This window comes from Engystomops pustulosus, chromosome 6 (assembly GCF_040894005.1).
Source record: "Engystomops pustulosus chromosome 6, aEngPut4.maternal, whole genome shotgun sequence".
In the NCBI taxonomy this organism is placed as follows: Eukaryota; Metazoa; Chordata; class Amphibia; order Anura; family Leptodactylidae; genus Engystomops; species Engystomops pustulosus.
Window position 1 is genome coordinate 141,659,084 of NC_092416.1, and position 22,749 is coordinate 141,681,832.

General features: G+C 41.8%; 1 protein-coding gene across 5 annotated transcripts in view; it reads right to left on the reverse strand.

The window, feature by feature from the left end:
• The window catches only part of RARA (retinoic acid receptor alpha), a 79,140-nt gene that overhangs the window by 11,420 nt on the left and 44,971 nt on the right, over window positions 1–22,749 (reverse strand). Inside the window, exon 1 of one of the 5 annotated variants that reach the window (XM_072111440.1) lies at window positions 21,003–21,152. The exons of 3 other annotated variants lie outside the window; for them this stretch is intronic. Coding sequence is in view for 1 of the 2 variants with exons in the window: in XM_072111439.1 (XP_071967540.1) it covers window positions 19,931–20,099 (169 nt within the window). In the remaining variant the exon portion in view is untranslated. Of the gene's footprint in view, window positions 1–19,930; window positions 21,153–22,749 lie in introns of those variants that run through there. One more of the 5 variants, XM_072111439.1, reaches the window with a different exon arrangement.

A 22,749-nucleotide genomic window follows, 5' to 3' on the forward strand; every position in this document is an offset into this window, starting at 1 on the left:
TTTCTAAGTATTTAGGGTTAGATGTGTACCAAGTTATTCTATTCATTGTTTAAGAATTTGCCTGTTAGGACTTTGGAAAAGCTGGGTGACAACTCTACCTAAAACTTTCTAAGAAAAAGACTTGGGCCCAGGAGCATTAGAAGGGCTGGGGGATAATATGACGTTTCTTCAACTTACAGACCTGCCCTATAAACCATTGTAGATGGGAGAGGGGGGCCCGGTACAGATTTTACACAGGGAACACTGTTTAAAGTTATTCCTCTGCTGGTTACATGGGACAATGATACAATCTTGTTAACCAAAAATTATATCTGGTCTTTTCTGAGCACAAGGGCAAATAAGGTCAGATGCTTGTCAGTTGGGCAAAGCCCCAACTTCAATGGGGTCCGAATGGAAAGCAGATGGGAGGGGGGGGGGGATGACAAAGTGGGCATTGTTATGTTACTTTGCAGAGGAATGAGCAAAAAGAGAAGAGGCGAGGCTGACTACTTATACCCCTTATCGAATACACTGTTATGACAACCTCTCCAAACAGTGGCTCGAAGAGGCGGCCCAAAAATAACAGAGGGACAGGTCTGCACACGGTCATAGTGAGAAAGGTGCATCTTCCCCCAAAATAAAAATGGATCGCCACTATAGCTCTAACCATTGCTCACCCATAACAAGTAATGCATATAGAAATATATGCATTTACCATCCATACCAATATTGCTGATACTGTTAACAGTCACAATGTGCCTTATTATTATTATATTTGTGGTTTCACACAGGAAAGTAATTAATGAAAGAGTTAAATGTCACGCTTGGTCCCACTGTATAACGTGTGGTTAGTACTGAGCCATTGGTCACATTGTACGAGCGCGGTAATAAATCAATAATGAAACAGTCTGCTTGGTCCTATAACTAGGAAATATCATAGCATGTGAACACAGCCCAATTCTTGTACTGTAGAGGGAAGCCATAATTATAGTGGTGCGGCCAGACAGCGACCTTTAACCCTGGGAGTAGAGTGTCGGGACTCCCTGCTAGTATCACTGCTACAGCCATAGGTTCATACAACGGGAAAATACATCAGCATCTGAACAATCACAATTATATCGGTCCCAGGAGAGGTCCGCATGCTTTTTGCTTAAAAAAGGGCCAAAAACGGATTATAAACAGATTCAAAACGCCGTTTTTTCAAAACACATGCGTTTTTGTCAGTTTTTCCGAAATTGCGCAATAAAAACGGTCAAAAACGCATGCGTTTTCAAAAACGGATACGTTTTTTAACTATGTGAAAACGCACTAAAAACGGCCTAAAAACGCCACGTGTCTTCACCCTAATGCTTCAGAGAACATTGTATTTGCTGTGTTGAGCCTCACAGGCAAAAGTAATCAATCGCTGCATCATCCCCCTTGCTTCTGTGGATGAGTCATACAGCTCAGGTTGATTAGTCCTGTCTGGACTCTTCAGGATGCTCTGTGAAACAGTGCAGCCAGTATGCATCCATCTTTCCCAAGGTCCAGAATTTTATAATTGTTTTTGAGCAAAACCACTTTGATCGGGGATTAAACAAGATATGTTTCTGCATCAGTGTAGCTACAGCATTCTCAAGGTATGTGTAGTTTATAATGCATAAAACCAAATTACAGATTTCCACATGTAATGGTTATTGTGTGCATTTATCTGTATAAGATTCATAAGTATACGCCTACATGTTCTGCAAACAGCACCACACCAGTCCACAGGTTAGGTCTGGTATTGCAGCTCAATCCACTGTAGTCAAAAGAGCTGAGTATTTCAAGTCTTTGAATCTACAGTCACTGTGTGTGTTGGGGGAGGGTGTACTGTACCCTTTCCCTTCAGAAATAAACAGCGCCAGAGAAGTGTCAAATGACCGCTTTGTGGCGACAGCCCTCTATGGCCAGCTTTGAAGAATGTATCCATGGGGAGTTATAGAGGAAAGCGTATACAATGAAGACTGATCACAGTGCAGCTTCCCCTCGCTGGATACATTCACACAATTAAAGGGACGCCACTTTTGACAACAGGGATAACAAATGTGCAGATCTTTCTCTCCAGACCTCGCTCAATTAAAGAGATGGAAACAAAGGGACAATGTTTCTGATGTAGTCTATAACTTGGGGGTAACACTGATGAGTCAGAAGATGAGCTTTAATTACTGTTCGCGCTAATTGTCAAGTAGAGCTAATAGCATCTGACAAGTCTAATAATATTTTACTGTGATTATACGCAGGGCCGCCGATAGGGCAGTACAACTGGTACTGCCCTATGGGGCCCGGACTCTAAGACACTAGGGGGGGGCCCGCAGGGCCGCATCTGCCATGAGCAGAGCCGGATCATCATTGGCGCTATTGGAGCGCTAGCGCCGGGCCCCCGGATCCGGATTTATTGGTTGGGGGCCCCCGTCCTGGCGCTCCAATAGCGCCGATATTCATGCTCCTGCTGGGGCCCCGGCAGGCCCCGACACTCTCCACGGTAGACGGGCAGGGACCTCCGTCCGTCCGGACCGGAAGCTCCTGCCCGTCACTGTATAGTGCTCGATGCGGCCGGAAACGGCCGCTCGAGCACTATTACTGGAGCGATGTGCGCCGGGGTTGTCTTCCGGCCACATCGCTCCATGAATTAGGATGCGCGGCCGCGCGATGACGTCATCACGCGGCCGCGCACCCTTTCCTGCCTGGCCGCGGGCTGAAGAAAGAAGATGTGGGAGCCTGAGGTGAGTACGAGTTTTTTTTTTTTTTAAATCAAATAGCAGTAAAAACATGGTGGGGGCTTATTAAAATATGGGGGCAGAACATTATATAATTCATGGTGGGGGAGGAGGCAGCATATTAAATAATTCAGTGTGGAGGGGCAGCACATCATTTAATTCCTTGTGGGGGGGCAGCACATCATTTATTCCATTGTGGGGGGGCAGCACATCATTTTATTCCATTGGGGGGGGGCAGCATATCATTTATTCTATTGTGGGGGGGGGGGCAGCATATCATTTATTCCATTGTGGGGGGGCAGCATATCATTTATTCCATTGTGGGGGGGCAGCATATCATTTAATTCATTGTGGGGGGGGCAGCATATCATTTATTCTATTGTGGGGGGGGCAGCATATCATTTATTCCATTGTGGGGGGGCAGCATATCATTTAATCCATTGTGGGGGGCAGCATATTATTTAATCCATTGTGGGGGGGGGCAGCATATTATTTAATCCATTGTGGGGGGGGGCGGCATATCATTTAATTCATTGTGGGGGGCAGCATATTTATACCATTGTGGGGGGGCAGCATATCATTTATTCCATTGTGGGGGGGCAGCATATCATTTATTCCATTGTGGGGGGGCAGCATATCATTTAATTCATTGTGGGGGGGGCAGCATATCATTTATTCTATTGTGGGGGGGGCAGCATATCATTTATTCCATTGTGGGGGGGCAGCATATCATTTAATCCATTGTGGGGGGCAGCATATTATTTAATCCATTGTGGGGGGGGGGCAGCATATTATTTAATCCATTGTGGGGGGGGGCGGCATATCATTTAATTCATTGTGGGGGGCAGCATATTTATACCATTGTGGGGGGGCAGCATATCATTTATTCCATTGTGGGGGGGCAGCATATCATTTAATCCATTGTGGGGGGGGACGGCATTTCAATTAATTCATTGTGGGGGGCGGCATATCATTTAATTTATTGTGGGGGGCGGCATATCATTTCATTCCTTGTGGGGGAGGGGGCGGCATATCATTTTATTCATTGTGGGGGGGCAGCATATCATTTCATTCCTTGTGGGGGGCAGCATATCAAATAAATCATTGTGGGGGGGGGCAGCATATCAATAATGAGGGGATGTGTTCTATGTGGGGTAGCGTGCGGTCACTTGTGTTGTGAGGGTTATTTAGGAGCGCAGTGTTGTTATCCAGGAGACTTTATACTGTAAGTGACTGTGGTATTTTTAGGGACGCCGGGTGGAGATGCTGCACGGAGCTGAAGATATCCAGCTGTGAATTCACCTGTGATACGTCATGGATTGGAGAACCCGGAATAAAGTCCTCCTGATGGAAGAGATTGTCATCTATAAGGTACTAGATGCCACTAATGACTCCCAGATCCTGTAGTCAGTCACACAGTGTCAGGGAGCTGTCTGTAGGGATGTTAATTGTTAGTAAAGTTTTCAGCATTTTCTGAACAGGTAGCGGAATTTGATAAAAGATTTTGCAAATCTGAAAGTAAGAAGACTGATTGCTCCGTGAATCTGAATTTGCGGTTACTTTGCCAAGATCTAGCTGATGTGGCTTCAGGCCAGAGTATAGTTTGTAGAACATGGTCCTTGCTGACCGCGTCACAAGGACTGCACCCTAAGCCAGTTATAATGCAAGGAATTCCACAGTGCTTGGAGTGGCAGTGCACTGTAAAGACAAACGATGTCATTACAGTTCACTGCAGCTCCAAGTGCTCAGAGCTCCCTGCATCATATATGGGTTATGATGTGAGAAGTGCAGTCCTTGTGATGCAGTCAGCACAAGGACCATGTTGCACCAACTGTACACTTTTTTGGAGCTGCTGGGACCAACTGTTTGTTGCAATAGAGGCTCAAAGTGATTTGAGTTGGTTTAATTTTTTGTTTACACCTATGGTGAAGTTTACATATATTTATAAACATTGTTGCATTTACTTTATCCATTGAATGCTGATGCTTATTTATTGGCATTCTTGTGACTACACACTTATAGATGCATGCATCTAATAAAGTTATTTTTATAGTGTGGTACATGAGTATTTTGTCTTTATATATATCCCTTGTTTAAAGGGAATCGAGCACCAGGTGCACAGCATAGTACCTGAAGGTATCATGCTATGCACCTGATGACCCTGACTTCAGCACTGTAAGTTCCATCAAAATGGCCTCTATGGTTATCCTTTAATGCTTTTATAAAGAATTATGTTAATTACCAGCTTAGGAGCAGTGGGAGTGCTCCAGTGCACCTAAGGGCTCCTTATGTCACCCAGCGGCCAGTCCTGCGGTGATCCGAAATCCCGATACCTGTGCCTGCTCAGCAGCCTCTGTGAATCAGTGTGCAGGTGCAGGGACTTTAGGTTTCCTTGGGGCATGCAATGAACGCTCCTTCTTTTCCTTCCCATTGGTTCTGAGGAAATATGAAGTCCTGACCCTTATGCAGTGATTCACAGAGGTTGCTGAGCAGGCACAGGTACCAGGACTTCAGATTACCTCAGGACTGGTGGCAGGGTGACGTAAAGAGCCCTTAGGTGCACTGGAGCACCCCCACTGGTAATTAACACAATTCTTTATTAAAACATTAAAAGATAGTGGCGGCCCTAGCAATTGCACTTTATAATGTTATATTTGTTATATGTTGTCTGTTAAACACTTTTATATGTTTACTGTTCACCATGCTTTAGTTTTTGATGCCATATTTGCACTATAATAAATATACTTGACCAAAAGTATGAGTCCTATTGGCAATCTACCAGAAGAGTGTGCCTTGTCGTAGCAACAGGCCTCAAACCCTGTTTGTGAAAGGTCACTGCGGGGGGCAGGAGGCTTGTTCGGTTTTGGGGTGTGTTGGGGCCCAGACACTTTTGCTGTATGGGGCCCCGAATTTCCTGATGGCTGCCCTGATTATACGCAATCCATAGGAGCAGGTGCAGGGGAAACAGATATCCCCTAGGGCGTCGTGGCCTCTACACACATCAGCCACACAAGGGGCATAAACCCCCCTAGTGGGCATCATTTTCTGGTAGCATGGTATTAATATTATATTATAATTAATCTGCTATCATGTGCAGAGATCAACTCAAAGCTGATTCATAGATACGCGTCTATACAACAACTTACAAACTCAGCTCTGCTGCATAAAACAAACTCGGCTCTACTGTACGTTACAGCTGTGCCAGGCAGAGTTATTATCCAAGGCGGGTACTAGGAACCCCTCACACAATACACCAGGATATTTATACATAACACAATGCAGAAATGTGCCTGTTATCTCCCTCCCCCAGCGGATCATATTATCGTCCTCACATAACCCCGGCCCAATTGTCAGTTGATCCTGAGTCACTACCTAATCTCTCAAAGTCCTGCTAAAAAAAAAAAGAAAAGAAGCCGTGACAGCCGCCACCCTCCAGAGCGCCACATAGACCGGGTGTATGTAGTATATATAAATTATATACATCACATCATATAGAGGCCACTGACACCCTTCACCACTTTATGACTCCAAAACTAGTGATAAATGAGCAAAAAGAACTTGTTATTCAGCATTGGACCTGACTTTATATACACGCAAAACCCTCAGGTTATATTTTTGCGCTTTAGATCATTGGAGGAGAATAAGCACAAGCGTCTGAGATAAAACTGTTCTAGTTGACCATGAAAACCAATCAGAGCTTAACTTTAATTTTATAAACAGCTGTGGGACAATAAAAAGCTGAGCTCTGATTGGTTACCACGGACAAGTAGAACAGTTCTGCTCTTGGACACTTCTGATAAATCTCCTTTACTTGCAATACCACGTATGGCCAGTGGCAATTAGTGGCACTGTTTCTAGAAAAAAAAAACACAACACTTTATAAGTACTATGTGTGGTTTATAGAGCTGTAGTGCAGCACCCACAATAGTCTAGGGGTCACATTGTACCAAGCATGCAGCATACAGTTGTGTCTGTTTTGCATCTGCAAAAACACATTTGTTTTTATACTGTGTTGTGTCAGGATTGTATCTGTATCATTTTATTTTTACTTCTGCATGGCATTGGTTTTTTCACATCCACAAAAAAAAAGGGATAATTGGCTCAAATTAAATGGCAAAAAAAACCTAGGATCCTCAGCATCATCTGCGATGAAAAAAAAAACAGACCACACTATGGATGTCCTTGGTCCACATGCATAAAAAATGCTGCATTTTTTCTCACTGATATATGTTCAGCGAAAAAAATTGTGAATAAATCCCTAGAAAATAATGGATCAGGATGCCATTACTGATCACACATAGAAAATGGACCTGCAAAACGCTTGTCCAAATAAGCTCTCTATGGAGTTTGCTCCGTTAGGCAATGCATTATGAAAAGGGGCACTCAACAAAATCAAGCATTATAAACTCATATAATTCTTATCCACGGCCTCCTTCCTTATAAAATCAACTTTTAAAATGAGTCAGAAGGGCTGCTAAGGGTGCTACAAGAGCCTCTTTGTGGTGCAGTGTAAGAGCCTGTGAAGCTTCAGAATGGAGGGGCTCTAGTAAAACTACTCTCCATCATAAGCATAATTTTAGGGTTTGATTTTAGATGGAAGGGGGGCATGGATAGTAAAATATAAGACGATTACCACATCTTTTAAATCATAACCAGAATGCAATCTATGTTATTACTGTACATAGACAATAGAGTGTCATTATAAAACAGGACTATCGCTGTGCCCACTCCGCAAAACAGACATTTGGCACTTGCTAATAAACCAACATTTCTGACACTTTAGGGTATGTTAACTCGAGGCAAAATTGTTCTAATCATCTACAATTCTTAAAACAAATTTGCCGAGTGTGACTTGACCCCTAGTAGGATTATTGGTATGTTTTCAGGTCACAGAAGCCGTATAATACTGACACATGCCATAGGCATTACGCAGCATCACAAGCTCATTAAGACAACTAATATGGCATTAAAAGACTCAACGCCATGCTGACTACATAGTGTGACAGTGAGGACTGTACAGGTTTCTCTAATATTTTATTCATGAAACAGGCGGAGCAGGCTGAACAGCGCCTGTGTGGAGTAAATGACTGATAGTGACAGTATTGACCCCGCTGTAAACATGACCCCCATCATGTGTTGTCCGTGACTGACAGGTATAAACACTAATCAATGTAATATCCGAGCACAATGGGAACACGATTCCTCGGGTACAAGTAATAGGATGTTTACACAACTTGGCAAACAGTAATTCCTGCAGGACGGGCCCGTCCTCTATTATTGTCGGCTCCAGCAGTTTCAACTTACGTTCAATGAACTTCAAGGAAGTGTCAGATAAGTAGAGGAGACAGCACTTTCCCGCTATCTAATCAATAGTCCAAAACACATGGCAACCAAATCAGCCGGACAAGTGGAGTAGTCATACACAGCTACCAATCAGATCGCTGCTTTTACTATGGATATCTGGAGTGTTGCTATGGGCAACGGCTCTATATTATCTATATATCATAACCAGCGGCTATATGTAAGGACCATCCCACTGTATAAGAGTGACTGAAGTCATTATATGGCTTAAATATAGAAATAACTTCCTTTTAATAACTAATTTAGAGTGATTTTATGAGAGCTTGAAAACTTTTCATCAGTTTATGATGAAAATCACTCACTAATTCACAGTCAGGGTTTTGTTAGGCTTGCTGCAAATGAATAGGCCAATTCTACAACCTAAAATATGTGAATTTTCTTCAGTTTTTCAATGCTGATTTTCTTCAGTCCGTCCTCCGCATTTCGCTGAACTCAAGTTTCGCAGAAACAAGTATGATAAACCAGGGACACTTACTCATAGACCCAGGCACCGTGCCTGTGGTAATCTTCTTAAATTTGTTATCCATGGCCTCCTTCTTTCGAAGATTAACTTTAAAATTATGCTAATGGAAGGGTCAGGGGGGAGTCGCTCTGTGCTGCAGCTTCACAGGCTGTTACACTGTTCAGGAGCGCATCTCCTTCCCCACCGCTTTTTGAAATCGCACACAGTGCTCCGGCACTGAGTAACAGCCTGTAAAACTACAGCACTGAGGGGCTCTGATAACACCCCCCCCCCCCCCCAGAGCCCTTCTGGCTAAAAAGTTGATTTTAGTAGAAGGAAGGAGAACAAATTCAAGACGGATAGCACAGTCACAGTGCCTGGTTCCATTAGTACATATTCCTGGTTTATGATTTTGATGACAGTTTCCCTATTTTATGAATGTAGAGAAAAACCTCATGTGCCTGTACATTATAATGTCCAATGTATAGACAAGTAATGACCTAGGCACCATTGACCTCATGGATTAAAATCATCAAAAAGTAATGTTTCCGGGATTAAAAAGAATGTACAAGATAAAAAAATGTGGTTGCTTTCCTATGTGTTATGTCAGTTTAGTTCTATTGAAGTGGATGAAAATAGTAGAAAACACAAGCTGTGGACAGCGATGGTGGAGTTCTAAAAACAACATGTTTTTCTAAACCTATGTGCGTTATATAGCCCTCCTTCTTACCGGTTATATCCTCACCTTACGGTTATAACACTGTATACGAGGCTGGGCCATATGGTTCCCACAATAAATATAAACCAATAAACACAGATATAACTCGGTTCCCAAAGCTCACATATCCAAAAACGTGGCAGATTTTGTGGGTATAAGGGCAATGTATGACAGCAGTGGTAGCTTAGATGTCGGCCATATTGGTTACCTTCCAACCAGACACAACAATGGAAGACAACGTGTCAAGGGCTTAGGCATAACCCATACAACTAGTAGACAGGATATAAATAGACAAACAATAATTACACACGGCATTGCCAAGCTGGAAGCAGTTTTGTCTGAATTGAAGAAAACACAGGCGCTGGGCACAGATGGTAGCATCCCCCACCAACGCGGCCAATGAACCCCAGACATACATATCGATGGTCCAGGAATTTTTTTCTACGGGTGTAATACGCGTCTTCCTGCTGCCCACAGGACTCAATGAATAGCGCAGTATAAATAGTGGATTCTGGATGTAACCCAAATTTTATTACCCACGTTGAAAGCACAAAACGTTTTGTCACTCACACAAGATAAACAAGAAATAGTTTGAGCATGAATAATACCTGGTTTCTGGCGCAGGCTCTCATGCAGGTTGGGATCGGTCTGCTCAGGTTCACTCTATTACATTGCTAGGAAGGATCTCACTGCTGGGGCTCTGACCGAAAAACACAGCAGGGAATCCTTTTCAGGCTTTTGCAGCAGTACAGTAAAGTGTAATAGAGCAACCCTTCAAATCAATGAAAAATAACCGGATATAGATCTTGTATGAACCAATAGAAAATCCTATCCCACTCCTATTGCCCACACAGACCCTTATTATAATGGTGTAAGCGGCTATGTTTTTTCACATGGGACATTAAGTCATTTGAATTGCAGTTTCCCATTGTCACAGTAACTTTTTTTTTATTATTCTTTCAATTGGGGCTTATTTTTGTGGGACGATTTTTAGATATTAATGGCGATGTTGTGTGAAACTTATAGATCATATTTTATTAATTCATTCTGGGGAGAAATGGGAATGGGGAGCAGCAATACTGTAAGTGGCTTTTTACATGATAAATTTTACAGTATATATTGTGCGCCATATATCACAGGATTTCTTCTAGTTTACGATTCGAGAAAATGTTTCAAGCTCTGCATGATAAAAACACTTATTACAAAAAGGGAAATTTGTTTCTAGACCCATGACATTTTTATTTTGCTACAAACGGGGCTCAGTGAGGAGGGCTTCTCTTTTCTGAGATGGGTTATTCTTTTCATTGGTTCCAGTATTTTTTCTACAAATGACTAATTGCTCCGTTTTTATTTCTATTTTTGAAGATGGAGAACCAAAAAGAAAAAAAAAAAAATTGCACACTTTGAAGTGTTTTTTCTTTTAGTATTTTTAATAAGGCACTTTTTTATTTGGTCTGGTTGATATGGATTCAGTGACATCTATGTGTACATTAACAAACACAAAGAAGCCCCTGGGCCTAATTTAAGGCCCCTTAGTGACCGATGTAGAAGACCGTATAGGAGGTGGTAAAGGGGTTAAGCTCTAACTTCAAATGCCCTTTAATGTCTGGAGTCCTGGCTGTCTCAGAGTTAATATCAGCTGCACTTTGACTCTTCATACTACTGATCTCTGAGTAAATAACATTAGTAGAAGGTATCTGGCAGCACAGGAAGCTGCGCCATCCCATCCAGAAAGAAGAGCCAGCACACAACAGCATTTTCCCTGTAGCACAAAGCTGTCTTTGGCTATAAATTAGAGCAATGAGAGCATGACCTCAGGAAGCAGGATGTCACTGGAAGATGACAGCACAAATCCAGACATTCGGACAAATCCATTATTTAAATGCCTCTGGGCCAGAGGTTATCTTTTTACAAGCCAGATTTTTTTAAACAGACTTTTTATGAAGGAAAATACAGATTCCGAAAACAACTTGTGTATTGTGGATTATTTTTTGCTGGGGGGAATTATGTTCTTATCTTAGTGTTTTCCATGGGAATATGGTCATAACTAAAGAAAATTGTTTTGTCTATGGAACAAACACAACGGATAAGTCACAGCTCAGAACGATGAAACCATCCAATGAAAATCATCCATATCTGATGGGTTTATCTTAGACCTTAATATATATTAGTACTGATTCATTCTGCTTCATCATAGCAACAATTGAAATAATAAATGAAAGAAAGTGCTCTGATAATATGATATATTTACCAAGGATCAGTACTGTTGGATTTAGCCCTGACCATAGCCATGCATATGACCATGACCATAGCCATGCAAAATATAGGACGTGTACTATATTCTGTCATATTACGATAGAGGCTTTCTATAGGGGGGAGGGGAGCGCGCTGTTGTAATATGACAAAATATAGTACACGTCCTTTATTTATATTTTCTGCAGTCAGACCATATACACGCTCATCCAGAGGAGATTTCTGTTTGGTGCATAAGCACTTGGCCAACATCGATCTATTCTGTATGGCCAAACATATATCCTATTGGAGTCAACAGAAAATATCCAATTAGGAAAAACATAAAATTCTTCTTTATTAATCCAAATTCTTGTTAAAATACAGCACAACGCTCTGAGATTGCCCCACAACACAGACATGTTTGGATTACACAGTCTTACTCATGGTCTGACCAAAGTCGAAACGTGTCAGTTCTGTGGGGCAATCTCGGAGCGTTGTGCTGTATTTTGACAACAATGCGCTGAACTTTGGGACAGATGTCTGTGCATCGGGATCTACTATGAGTAACAAGTGAGCTGAGTGTTGGGCTGAGTTTGTGTGTGGTTACATTCGATGAAATATCCAATTGTTACATACGGTGGACAGGAATCTACTACTGTGGAGAACCAAGAGTCAGTCCATATGGAATTGTGGCAATTACCTCTGACAAATATAAAAAAAATTGCACTAAATCTGATCACTTATTGTCTATAGTCTATGGGAGGTAAACAAAGCTCTGGGTCTCTGGCTGTGATGGTAATGTCCAGGGTTATAGAACTTGTGCCTCCTGTTCTGGTGATATCTAGCAGCTCCTCCCTTTAATACTCATCTAGATAAGCACAGAAGGTCAGAGGCCACACAATGCAGAGATTCCTGTGTTATCTGTGCCTGGGAGGGGAAGATCCTGCATTACAAAGGAAGGAAGAAGGTGGTAATGGCGGGGGAGGAGGGGTAGTGGGAACAAATGGACATGTGGCTGGGTGACATCCCAAGTACAAATTCTCTGTTCAGTGTATAGAAGCTCTGACTCTGCAGAGTCTGTACTGGGCTAATCGCTGCTAATCCTATCAAAAAGGTCACATGCTGCAACTACATCACCAGACCGGCAACTAAGCAACTCAAATATATGCAGCGGATATTCTGTATGTAGTGCGAGGCAACCCTGGAGAGACATACATATATATATATATATATTCTGTATGTAGTTCAAGGCAACCCTGGAGAGACACACATACATATATATATTCTGTATGTAGTGCAAGGCAACTGAGGAGGGACATTCATATATCCAGTATATAGTGCAAGGCAACCCTAGAGAGACATACATATGTATATTCTGTATATAGTACAAGACAAACCATGAGAGACTGATGCTGCAAAATGATGTTTCCATTCACAATAAATACATTATATATAGTTAAAATACTGTGAAATCAAAATTTGTATAAACCAGCTTCTCAGACTACTCTATGAACACTGTGCTTTGAAAGTAAGTTTAAGTCACCCCCTGCCTGATACATCTAGAAGGAGGGTGCGAGTAGCGCCTTAGACTACCCAAGCACTGTATACATGGAGTAGAATATAGCAATTATAAAAAATAAATTGGCCTCAGTGGCCACATTTGCATGAACGGCGCAATAAGACTGAATGGCAAGTCATGACTTCTGGTATGGGGATATGTACGGTATATGAAGGTCCTCCATACAATGGAAGGGGCCATCTCTAAGCCTGAGATTTTGTTCTATTCACTGAGTTACTTATACTTGGATTGGAGACATATAAGGCTAACCATAGTTCTGGTGAATTACCTTGACCTATTGTGGGCAGTTAGTCCCCAAGCAAAGCTAATCACACATCTATCTACAGTCACACTAGCAGCCCTATTATACTCCTATAAGCATGTTCCATTGAAGGGAATATTACAGTATTTTCCTTACTTTATATGAAAATATGGGGCCAGAAGGGTGCACTATTGACTGGGAGGAACTCTGCCCTGTCTATGAAGCTTTATGATAGTGACTACCCCCAGACAAAATCTTTAGCTAAGCACACCCCAATTTCTATCAGCATTTTCTAGAGTATTCATTTCTACAAAGATTATAGCAGACCTTAAAATAACAGGATATTAACCAATTGTGTATTGCACCATATTTCACATATAGCTTAAAATAGACCTAAATTAACCTACCCCTTACGTACAGCTAACATATTCATATTTTATTATAATGCCATTGAGGTCAAATAGATTAAAAAACTGAAGCAAACCTATATATTAGTCATCTGCAAAAATAAAAAAAAACATTCTACAGAAGACACATCGGGCCTGAACATTTTTCCCTGGGTCTCTTCAGTTATTTTTAGGCAGATATTAATATCATCTGGCGCAGTTGTTTATCGTGGTTGTTTAGAGAGGAGATATGGCTCTGCTGCCTTGGAGACAATTGTGTCTACAAGTGAAGGCTGGTGTAACTCTGGGCAACAAGAGTAAAACATCTCGCTGTACAAATGGAAATTCACAGCTAAAAACACACAAGAAACAAATTACGATTACTAACACCAACAGGATATCAAGGGGTAACTAAGAAACTAGCAAAAGAGCAACACTTTAAAGGAAACCTACCACTTGAAGTGGCAGGTATAAGAGGGAACTACCGAGCACCAGCTCAGGGTGAGCTGGTGCCGGAGCTTATTTTTGTTAGTGTTTTAAACCGCAGTATCGCGGTTTAAAACACTTTTTAAACTGTATGGCCGAAGCTGCTTCGGCGCAGGGAGGTACGCGCTCGGCGCTTACCATGCGTGCGACCGTGCCCGCGGCTACATAGGAAGTGAAGGAGAGCTGCGGGCACGGTCGCGCGCATGGTGGGCCGAGCGCGTACCTCCCTGCGCCGAAGCAGCTTCGGCCATACAGTTTATGGTGCTGGTGCTCGGTAGTTCCCTCTTATACCTGCCACTTCAAGTGGTAGGTTTCCTTTAAAGGAAATCTACCATCAAAATTAAGCATAATAAACCAGGGGCACCTACCCATAGATCCGGGCGCATTACTATGGTAATCTTCTTATATTTATATTTATATTTATATTATTATTTTAACAAGCCAAGCATACTGTAGCTTCGCAGGCTGTTAAACGGTCTCACTTAGGGCCGTTCCACACTTGCGAGTGTGATGCGGTGAACTCGCATCACACTCGCAACACATGCTGCCCGGATCACACGGCCCGAACGTGGCAAACCCGGGAGTGAACTGACATGCTGAGAGTTCAGTCCCGGTTTGTAGTGTTCAGGCCGTGTGATCCAGGCAGCATGCGTTGCGAGTGTGGAACGGGCCTTACCCCCGGCTATCCCAGCACTTCTCTCTTCCTTTTATCTGCTGTATCCTTATACAGTAGGAAGGGGAAGAAATCCTGCACATTGTTACAGCCTGTGAAGCTGCAGCACGGAGGGGATCTGGTAAGACCACCAAAGCCCTTCTGGCTCCTAAGGATAATTTAAAAAATTGATTTTAGAAGGAAGGAGGCCATGGATAAGAAAGATAAGAAGATTAGCCTGGATATGGATCTATTAGTACGTTTTTCACCAGAAAACTGGAAAAAGGTGCATTGTGATTATTACACCCTTTACGGCATATTGCAGGAGCGGGGCTGGAAATATCTAGAACATGCAAATCCAAACTATCTCAGCTAACAGCACTTTCAAAAACTAATATACCATCTCTCAAATGTGGGAGAAACCAAAGATTTTGGGGGTATATACCAGTCAGTGGGGTTGGGGGGTTTCCTCTTCACCTGCCACAAGAACAAAAACTGCATTGGCCCTCCGGAGGGTATTATTAGCAATAAATGAATTTGTTGTATCTGCCAAAAATACTCTCAACTTTAAACTAGATTTTCACAGGCGTTAGTACAGCTTCCCCATGGGTTCCCACACATCAGAGCTGCCAGTCATGTAAGAAGGTAGAGTAGTGATGCGTATGGGAACATGTATAACACTATTGGGGTGCCGTGATATTCCAAGCACAAGGATTTGTATCTTTCACACAGTAGAATTGGCAACTTTACTCAAACAGCATAAACTTAGATAGTTATCACAATTGGTTAATTTTTTACTCTAAACACAATATTATACAACCGATGAAAGCAGAAATAATGGCCGTTGACGTGTAAATTACACAACCACACTATTTTCATGAATCACTCCAGGAATATTCAGCAAAATCTCTGAATGCACATGTGCTAAATGCCCCCGAGTAATGAAAAGTGAAATAGGTTAATTCATGTAATATGTGGTGGATTCCCCTCCTACAGGTTTATGTAGAAGCGCTTTTTATGTCAGTTCTTAGAATACTAAGAACATTCCGGTCATGCTTCCCAGCACGTGCACGCAACACCGTATGTCACACACAACATATGCTCTCTTCAGAAAATCTGTAGGCCTGGAGGGCAGTTGGACACATATCCCATATAATTTCAGTGTTCTCTGTTATCAGCCAGACTGAAAAGAGAGGATGACTGAAGTGTTCTCCACTCCCATTCTCACTACTACCAATGTCACCAATACTTCTCTCACTATTCTATCCAAGAACCTCAACACACATGGTGATACACACTAAGGCCGGCGGCACACGTGGTGTTTTGAACCTGTTTTTGGGCCGTTTTTAAGCATTTCGTTGAAAAATGCATGCAGTTTTTTAAAACGCATCAGTTTTGACCTGTTTTATTTAATATAATTGGTAAAACCGGTCAAAAACTGATGATTTTCAATGGACTGCTTAAAAACGGTCCAAAAACGGGTTCAAAACACCGCCGGCCTAAGGGTACATTCACACGCTGCTCACCCCCTGCCTCTCTCCATAGAAATATATAGGCCGCATGGCGCCGTATTCCGGAGAAAGATAGGACATGTCTTATCTTTCTCCCGACTACGGAATGATACGGTGCCGCACGTGTGAATCTCTTAACAACTTCTATCTACAAAAAAAAACAAACAATTATGAATCACCTGTTCTGCTTTGTTCTGTTATTACTCAAACAAACCAGAATAGATGGACAACTGGGTGTTACCATTTCCATGTCAAACAAGTGTTCCTATAGAGTCTGTCTCCCTCGGCAATGTTTGGATGGCGTCAGACTTTGTAGGGGCAAACCCCCTGTACTCATTGTGAATGGGGACAAGTTGTTCATCTATCCATACATTTTTATAAGGATTAACAGCAAATCACAAAAGTTATTTTATCTGATAAATCAAATAAATAATAGGGAATACAGTTATTTACTAAAATATTCATTTCAGGAGAAAAGACAGACCCCATAAAAAAGGTTCACATATAAAGCGTGTTAAACCAAGTGCATGTCCTGAAGGCACACAGAAGAAGCTTCACCTGCATTGTCAGGATTCTACCTCTGTGTACAGGCAGTCCCCGACTTAATGGGGTTCTCCAGCCACATACAAGTTAACCCCTATACACCAGAACGGGGGCCCGATGAAAAGAGCGTGCGTACCCCGGATGCTCTATTCATCTCTATCCAGCTGACGGACATTGGCGAGTACGGTGCTCTGCAATCTCCGTCAGCGCTACAGAGATGTATAGAACAGCCAGCACATGTGCTACCGACTGCTCTCTTTACCGTGGGCTACAATGGGGGTATCCCCATTCTTGTGATCTGTGGGTGTCCCATCACTGAGACCCCCATTGATCAGCAAGTTAGCCCCTATGCTGTGGACAGGGGATCGTTTCTATATGGCTGGAGAACCGCTTCAAGGATACCAGACTTACAGATGACTCCTAGTTACAGACGGACTTCTGGATGCTGGTAGCTTACCAATTTTATCCCCAAGGCTGCAATAATGAAGTGTAAGAGTTAACAAAGATGTCAGCAAAGAATCTTTATTGTTAATTCTTCTTCCTATGAAAAGCCACAATTTTGAAAATAAATGTTGTCTGAAGTCACCCTTACAAAATATACATGTTCTAAAAAACAAATTCAACTTAAGTACAAACCTAAAGAACCTATCTTGTACGTAACCCGGGGACTGGCTGTACTGGATATTTTAGGAGGTGGACCCTACAGAAATAAATATTGCTCTGAAACCTTTTCTCTTTACTATCAAATCCCATGCACGACTTTCCGTTTTCTGGTACCGCTTACCTATATGAAGATGGGTAGCCCCATCCGATTGAGACAGTGAATGGAGCACATCCCAAGGTGGAGCATTTCTGTAGTTGCTATCTCTAAATATGGACTCTTGTTCTTGTAAGTTGAAGGCTTACTACAAGCTTTTCAAGATAATATATACTATGCAAATGGTACATACAGTATTATTCTTCCATGGTAGGCTCCCAGAAATTATATTTTTACCAGTTTTTTCCTCTTTCGGCTTTATACAAGATCCAATATGTTATCTCTTCCTGCACCCTCACTCCTTTTATTTAGCATGTCCTTTCTTCTATTCTAAGCAAGGCCATTTTAACAGGAACATATAAAACAAGCACATGTGTATGTGATCTACATATACACACATTGTATATTGATGGCAGTATGTTGGTACTCTATACATCCTGCAGAGTAGAACCATGTATAACTGCTCGAGTAGTGGAATGGCTGGGATTTTCTTTGTATTTCCTTGACCATAAACACACATGAAAACAAACACTTTCCAGGAATGCAAAGCCCATTGTTAACAAACACATGCCCCCTACTAAACACCCACCCACAGACAAGTGTACAGAAAGTACCGGGGGAGGTGTCATTGAGTCCAGTGATTCCCTTCTGATCTCTTGGCTCCTCTGTGTACAGACAGTGGGGGGCCAATAAATACTGCTGTTTATATGGTGCTGAAGAGACCTTCCCCTCCTGCTTAAGGCCAGTAGATAAAGAGATGAGATAAAAAAACAAAGGTAAACCACTTGTTTAATCTCTGCCACCTTGTAAGGTAGGTGCTACCCCCATCACAACTGCCCAGAACTGGCTACAATCCACTGCTCCAATCTGACTGATAAACAATTTCCTCTCCAGCCACAAAACTCCAAAATCTACAAGTAGACAACCCTAACAACACTATAATCTGCTAAAGTTACACCAAAACTTTTTTAAAACTTTTGCATGAAACTTTCTATACAATGTTGGGGATGTGTAAAGTTGACCTAGTTTTTCCTTCAGAATGAAAAAAAGGGGCCAAACCTTGTTGTTATCTAATCCTAATCCTCCATATTAGTCAATGAACTGCAATACAGTGCCACTACCGCATCAATTTAATTACAGAACCCTAAAAAGTGTTCCATAATATAACACTGTCAAATAGCAAAAACATTCCAGCGACCCAAAATTTTTGTGGCCACGTTTTGGTTGATCACATGTCACTCAATACGTTCCTATGGGATTAAACTTTGGCACAGAAGTTATCGTGTACCTCTAGCCTAAACAATGTACCTCTCTTTTTGCAGGGTCATATTTACTAGGGATAATGTATCTCCAGCAACATCATAGAAATAGTAGAATATTATTGAATAAACCAAAACATAGATATCATAATAGACAAACATTCATTCCTTTTCATTTTTGGTTGAATACTTAAATAATAATAATAAAATAAATGAATCTATTTTGGCAGTAAAACCACAGACCCATTATAAGCCTCTAGGAGGGGAAGGGTTAAACCCGCAACCAGAATTTAAGCTCATCTTCCAAACAGGATTACAGAAGAAGAAAATCTTCACTTCTCTCCTGTGCTGGAGTGAGGAACCCTTATTAAAGTGAATTTTACCCAGACCCAGAGAGAGAGAGAAGGGTTACACTAATACAAGAGGAAGAATTGTGCTATCATCTAAAAGCCTGGGCTACGAGCCGGTTTAGTGAGGCTGAGAATGTCTTTTATTTCTTTCTAGCATAATGGCTCTATTGTGGAGAAGGACCAGGAAAAGTGCTATCGTACTGTAGACAAGAGACATACTACAATAGTGTTTAGTGGGGCTGAAAAGGACAAAATAATCAAAAATAAACTAGAATTCTAAGGAAACAAAAAAGCATAGCAAGGACTTTCTTACCGTGTGATAATGAATACACATATGTAATATGTAAGAGTGCAGATATGTTCATGACCTCTAGGCCAACGAAAATATGCAAACAACCAATAACTTGTATGTAAAGTGCACATAATCCTATAACACTACTATGCAACGAATTCTGCTCTTTTCTATATCATTCCAACTAAATCCAGTTATAGTAGAATTTTCTTAACGTCTATGAAAGGAGAAAAGCACAGTAACAAACATATACATTATGTTATAATGTATAATTATATTACACACACACATATAGGTATATAAGCATTCACACACGTACTGTGCAGGAGCCTTTATCCCATGTTTAAGGATCTAGGTCAAGCTTTTTAAAAGGAACAGCATCTATATTTTTTCTACCTACGTACAATGGTTGGAATGGCTCCAGTGCTGGTTCCGGATTGGTGTCCCAAAAGGATGAATTGCCCCAATTCCTTTATCTGGCATGATACAGGCCCTGTTCTGTGCATAGAAATCCATCATGTGATAGTGCGTCGGGCTGGTACCCAACCCTGGTACATCCACATTTTCATACATTGTAAATAAAGCCGTAGGAAGACCATAAATGTATAAAAAATTGAAGAAGGGTCAAATCTCTCTTGTTCATATAAAAAAAATATATAAGCAGTAAATATTTATAGGACGAAGGAGCAATCTCAGTGGAAAAGGGGTTTCTCAAGAATAGGGTTGAGCTTCTGCAGACAGATCCAGAGGTAATATCTGATGGGAGATTCCTTTAACTCTCTGCATGGATTCCATCAAATGGTCGGAGAGGGGGGGAGGGACGGACGTAGTGCAAAGTTTAAAATCCAAACCCCTGTAGATGGAGGTATACTGGCCTGTATACTATCTTCTATAGGTGCCGAATGTATGATAAAATTCCAGTCAACAGATTTCAGTTCACCGATAGAAGCTCTTATATCAGTTTTATCTGTGTCTTGATGGCACGGAATCCTCGGAAATCCTTCAAAGCTGGGAATCTACTCCATTAGCAGGAACGGGAGGGGTAGGTCAATTAGGGAGAGTGGTTGTGGATTAAAAGGGTTGCCTGGCATGGTCAGCTCGTGTCTAAATAGAAAGTCTTAAATAAGGAAAATCTCTTTAGAGCAAATGGGTGTCCTTCTAATTCTCTGGTAGGATGCAGTCCTCAAAGGAGAGATTACCAATGGATTTAGGGATGACCAATAACATGGGAGATTCGGTGCTTCAGATGCCGGGCTCCTAGATGGAAATGCTCAGGAATTTCCTAGTGATGCTGTCTGTGTAAGACACACAAGCCGTAGGAGACGGGAAATCCTCTATAGGTATAATCCTGGATGTAAATACAAGGTTCCAGATTCCAGGATTCAGTTGTAGGTCGGATTTCCTTATACGGATCCCAGCAGGATCATTAACACCTAGTTGTATTCTCCCAGTAGTAGTAGAGAATGGAGGACGTACCTTGTGGTCCTGTAGTATGCGGAGATCCCGGATAATGAGGGAATGTGGATGGGAGGTAGGTGCAGATCCTGTAGTACAGGGGATTCCTGGCTTGTAGTGTCACATATGCACACTGCTCTGTGCTGCAGACTTCACCGGCTCTTCCCCCCTCCCTTCTCCATTCTGATGGACTGAAGGCAGCTGAGCCCTGGAAGTCAACACCCCCAACCCCCCCTCCTAACTCTTAACCTATTCCTTGCCTGTAGTGACACACCAGTCAGTCCCAACAAAGGCCTGTCCTTCCCAAATCCCAAACTCATGTGTATTGTTTAGCAGCAGGCAATGATCTAAATGCCTTTCCATCACTACCCCCTTCATTTGCCTAATATCATGCATGTGACCTCTCCCTGAACCTCTGTCCTCACCTCCAAATGACCCAACCAGCTCCTTCTCCCGGCTTGTGACATCACAGACTTTCCCACCCCCCTACTGCATATTTTGTAATGGACTGACCCCTCCTTCTGTGACCCCTCTGCACTCCTCACCACCAGGATATTAGTCTGGGATACATCACATTACTGCTCTTGTCACATATACAGACATGGATAGATGGCCAATCACAGAGATTAGCACAGATTGTCAGCTCTGCAGACAAGTCATGCTTTGTTTCTTTTTTTTTATCAATAAGGAAATTGTGCTTCTTATGAAGTACTGTGATAAAATACATCCACTGGAATATTATTATATATAGGGACATGTTCTTAGGTGTCACATATTGTAGATGTAACCTTCAAGAATCACCAAATAATGAAGTATTATGATCACACCCATAACATTCCGGAAATCAAAGCATTCACATTAGATGTGTAAAGCCAAATCTGCTACTTTCAACAGGACTGGCCTCTTCTATCCTGAAAATGTCACAGCTGTAAGATATTTTGGTGTTTTTTTTTGGGTGAGGGTGCATGTGTATTGGGGGAGTTGCTGGGATCAGCCAGACAACCATCCAATGTGTACTGACAGATCATGCATATAATTTCAGTTGTTTTTTTTTTTTCAATTTTTCTGGCAAACAACCACCTGGAGGATCTTTATAATGTATGCTTTGGCTCTGCATAGGGTTGACCTATCATTTCATGGGACCATGAAATCTCCCAAAGCTTCTCTGCAGAACACGGTTCATCAACAACAGACTTTTGAGACTCAGCAACCCATCTTGTAGATCATCAGGTCACCAGATTTTACCCTATTAAACTACCAGCATCCCTAAGTTGGGAATGAAATGTATTTTCTAGAATTCTGATGTGAAATCTCACCCATTTACCTATAAAAAAAATCATGTGAAAATAAGCAGAGAAGAGTCATTTTTTGTCTCAGATGAGGCAGGCTCAGAGGCTGAAGGGGAAGCATCTTTAGTTCAATAGTACTTAGTAACATATCAGTGTCATATTGTAGATAAGACTCTCATCTTTCAGGTGGCAACAGGCTTCTGGTTCTGTGATCAACATAACCTGAGATACAGGCAGTCAGTTACATAAGTTGGAAATGCTAGCCTCAGAGAAAGATCCTGCTCCTGCTTATTTTTTAACTGCCTGCATCTCCCAATTTATAGATCACAGAACCATAAGTCCAAAAAATTAGATTATTATCTTTAATGTCACATCAAAAGCATGGTTTCTAAAACTGAAGAAATTTGTGCAAAACATGACTCTTCTCTGCTCATTTTCACATGGCTTTGGAGGAGATGTTTTATAAATAAACGGGTATG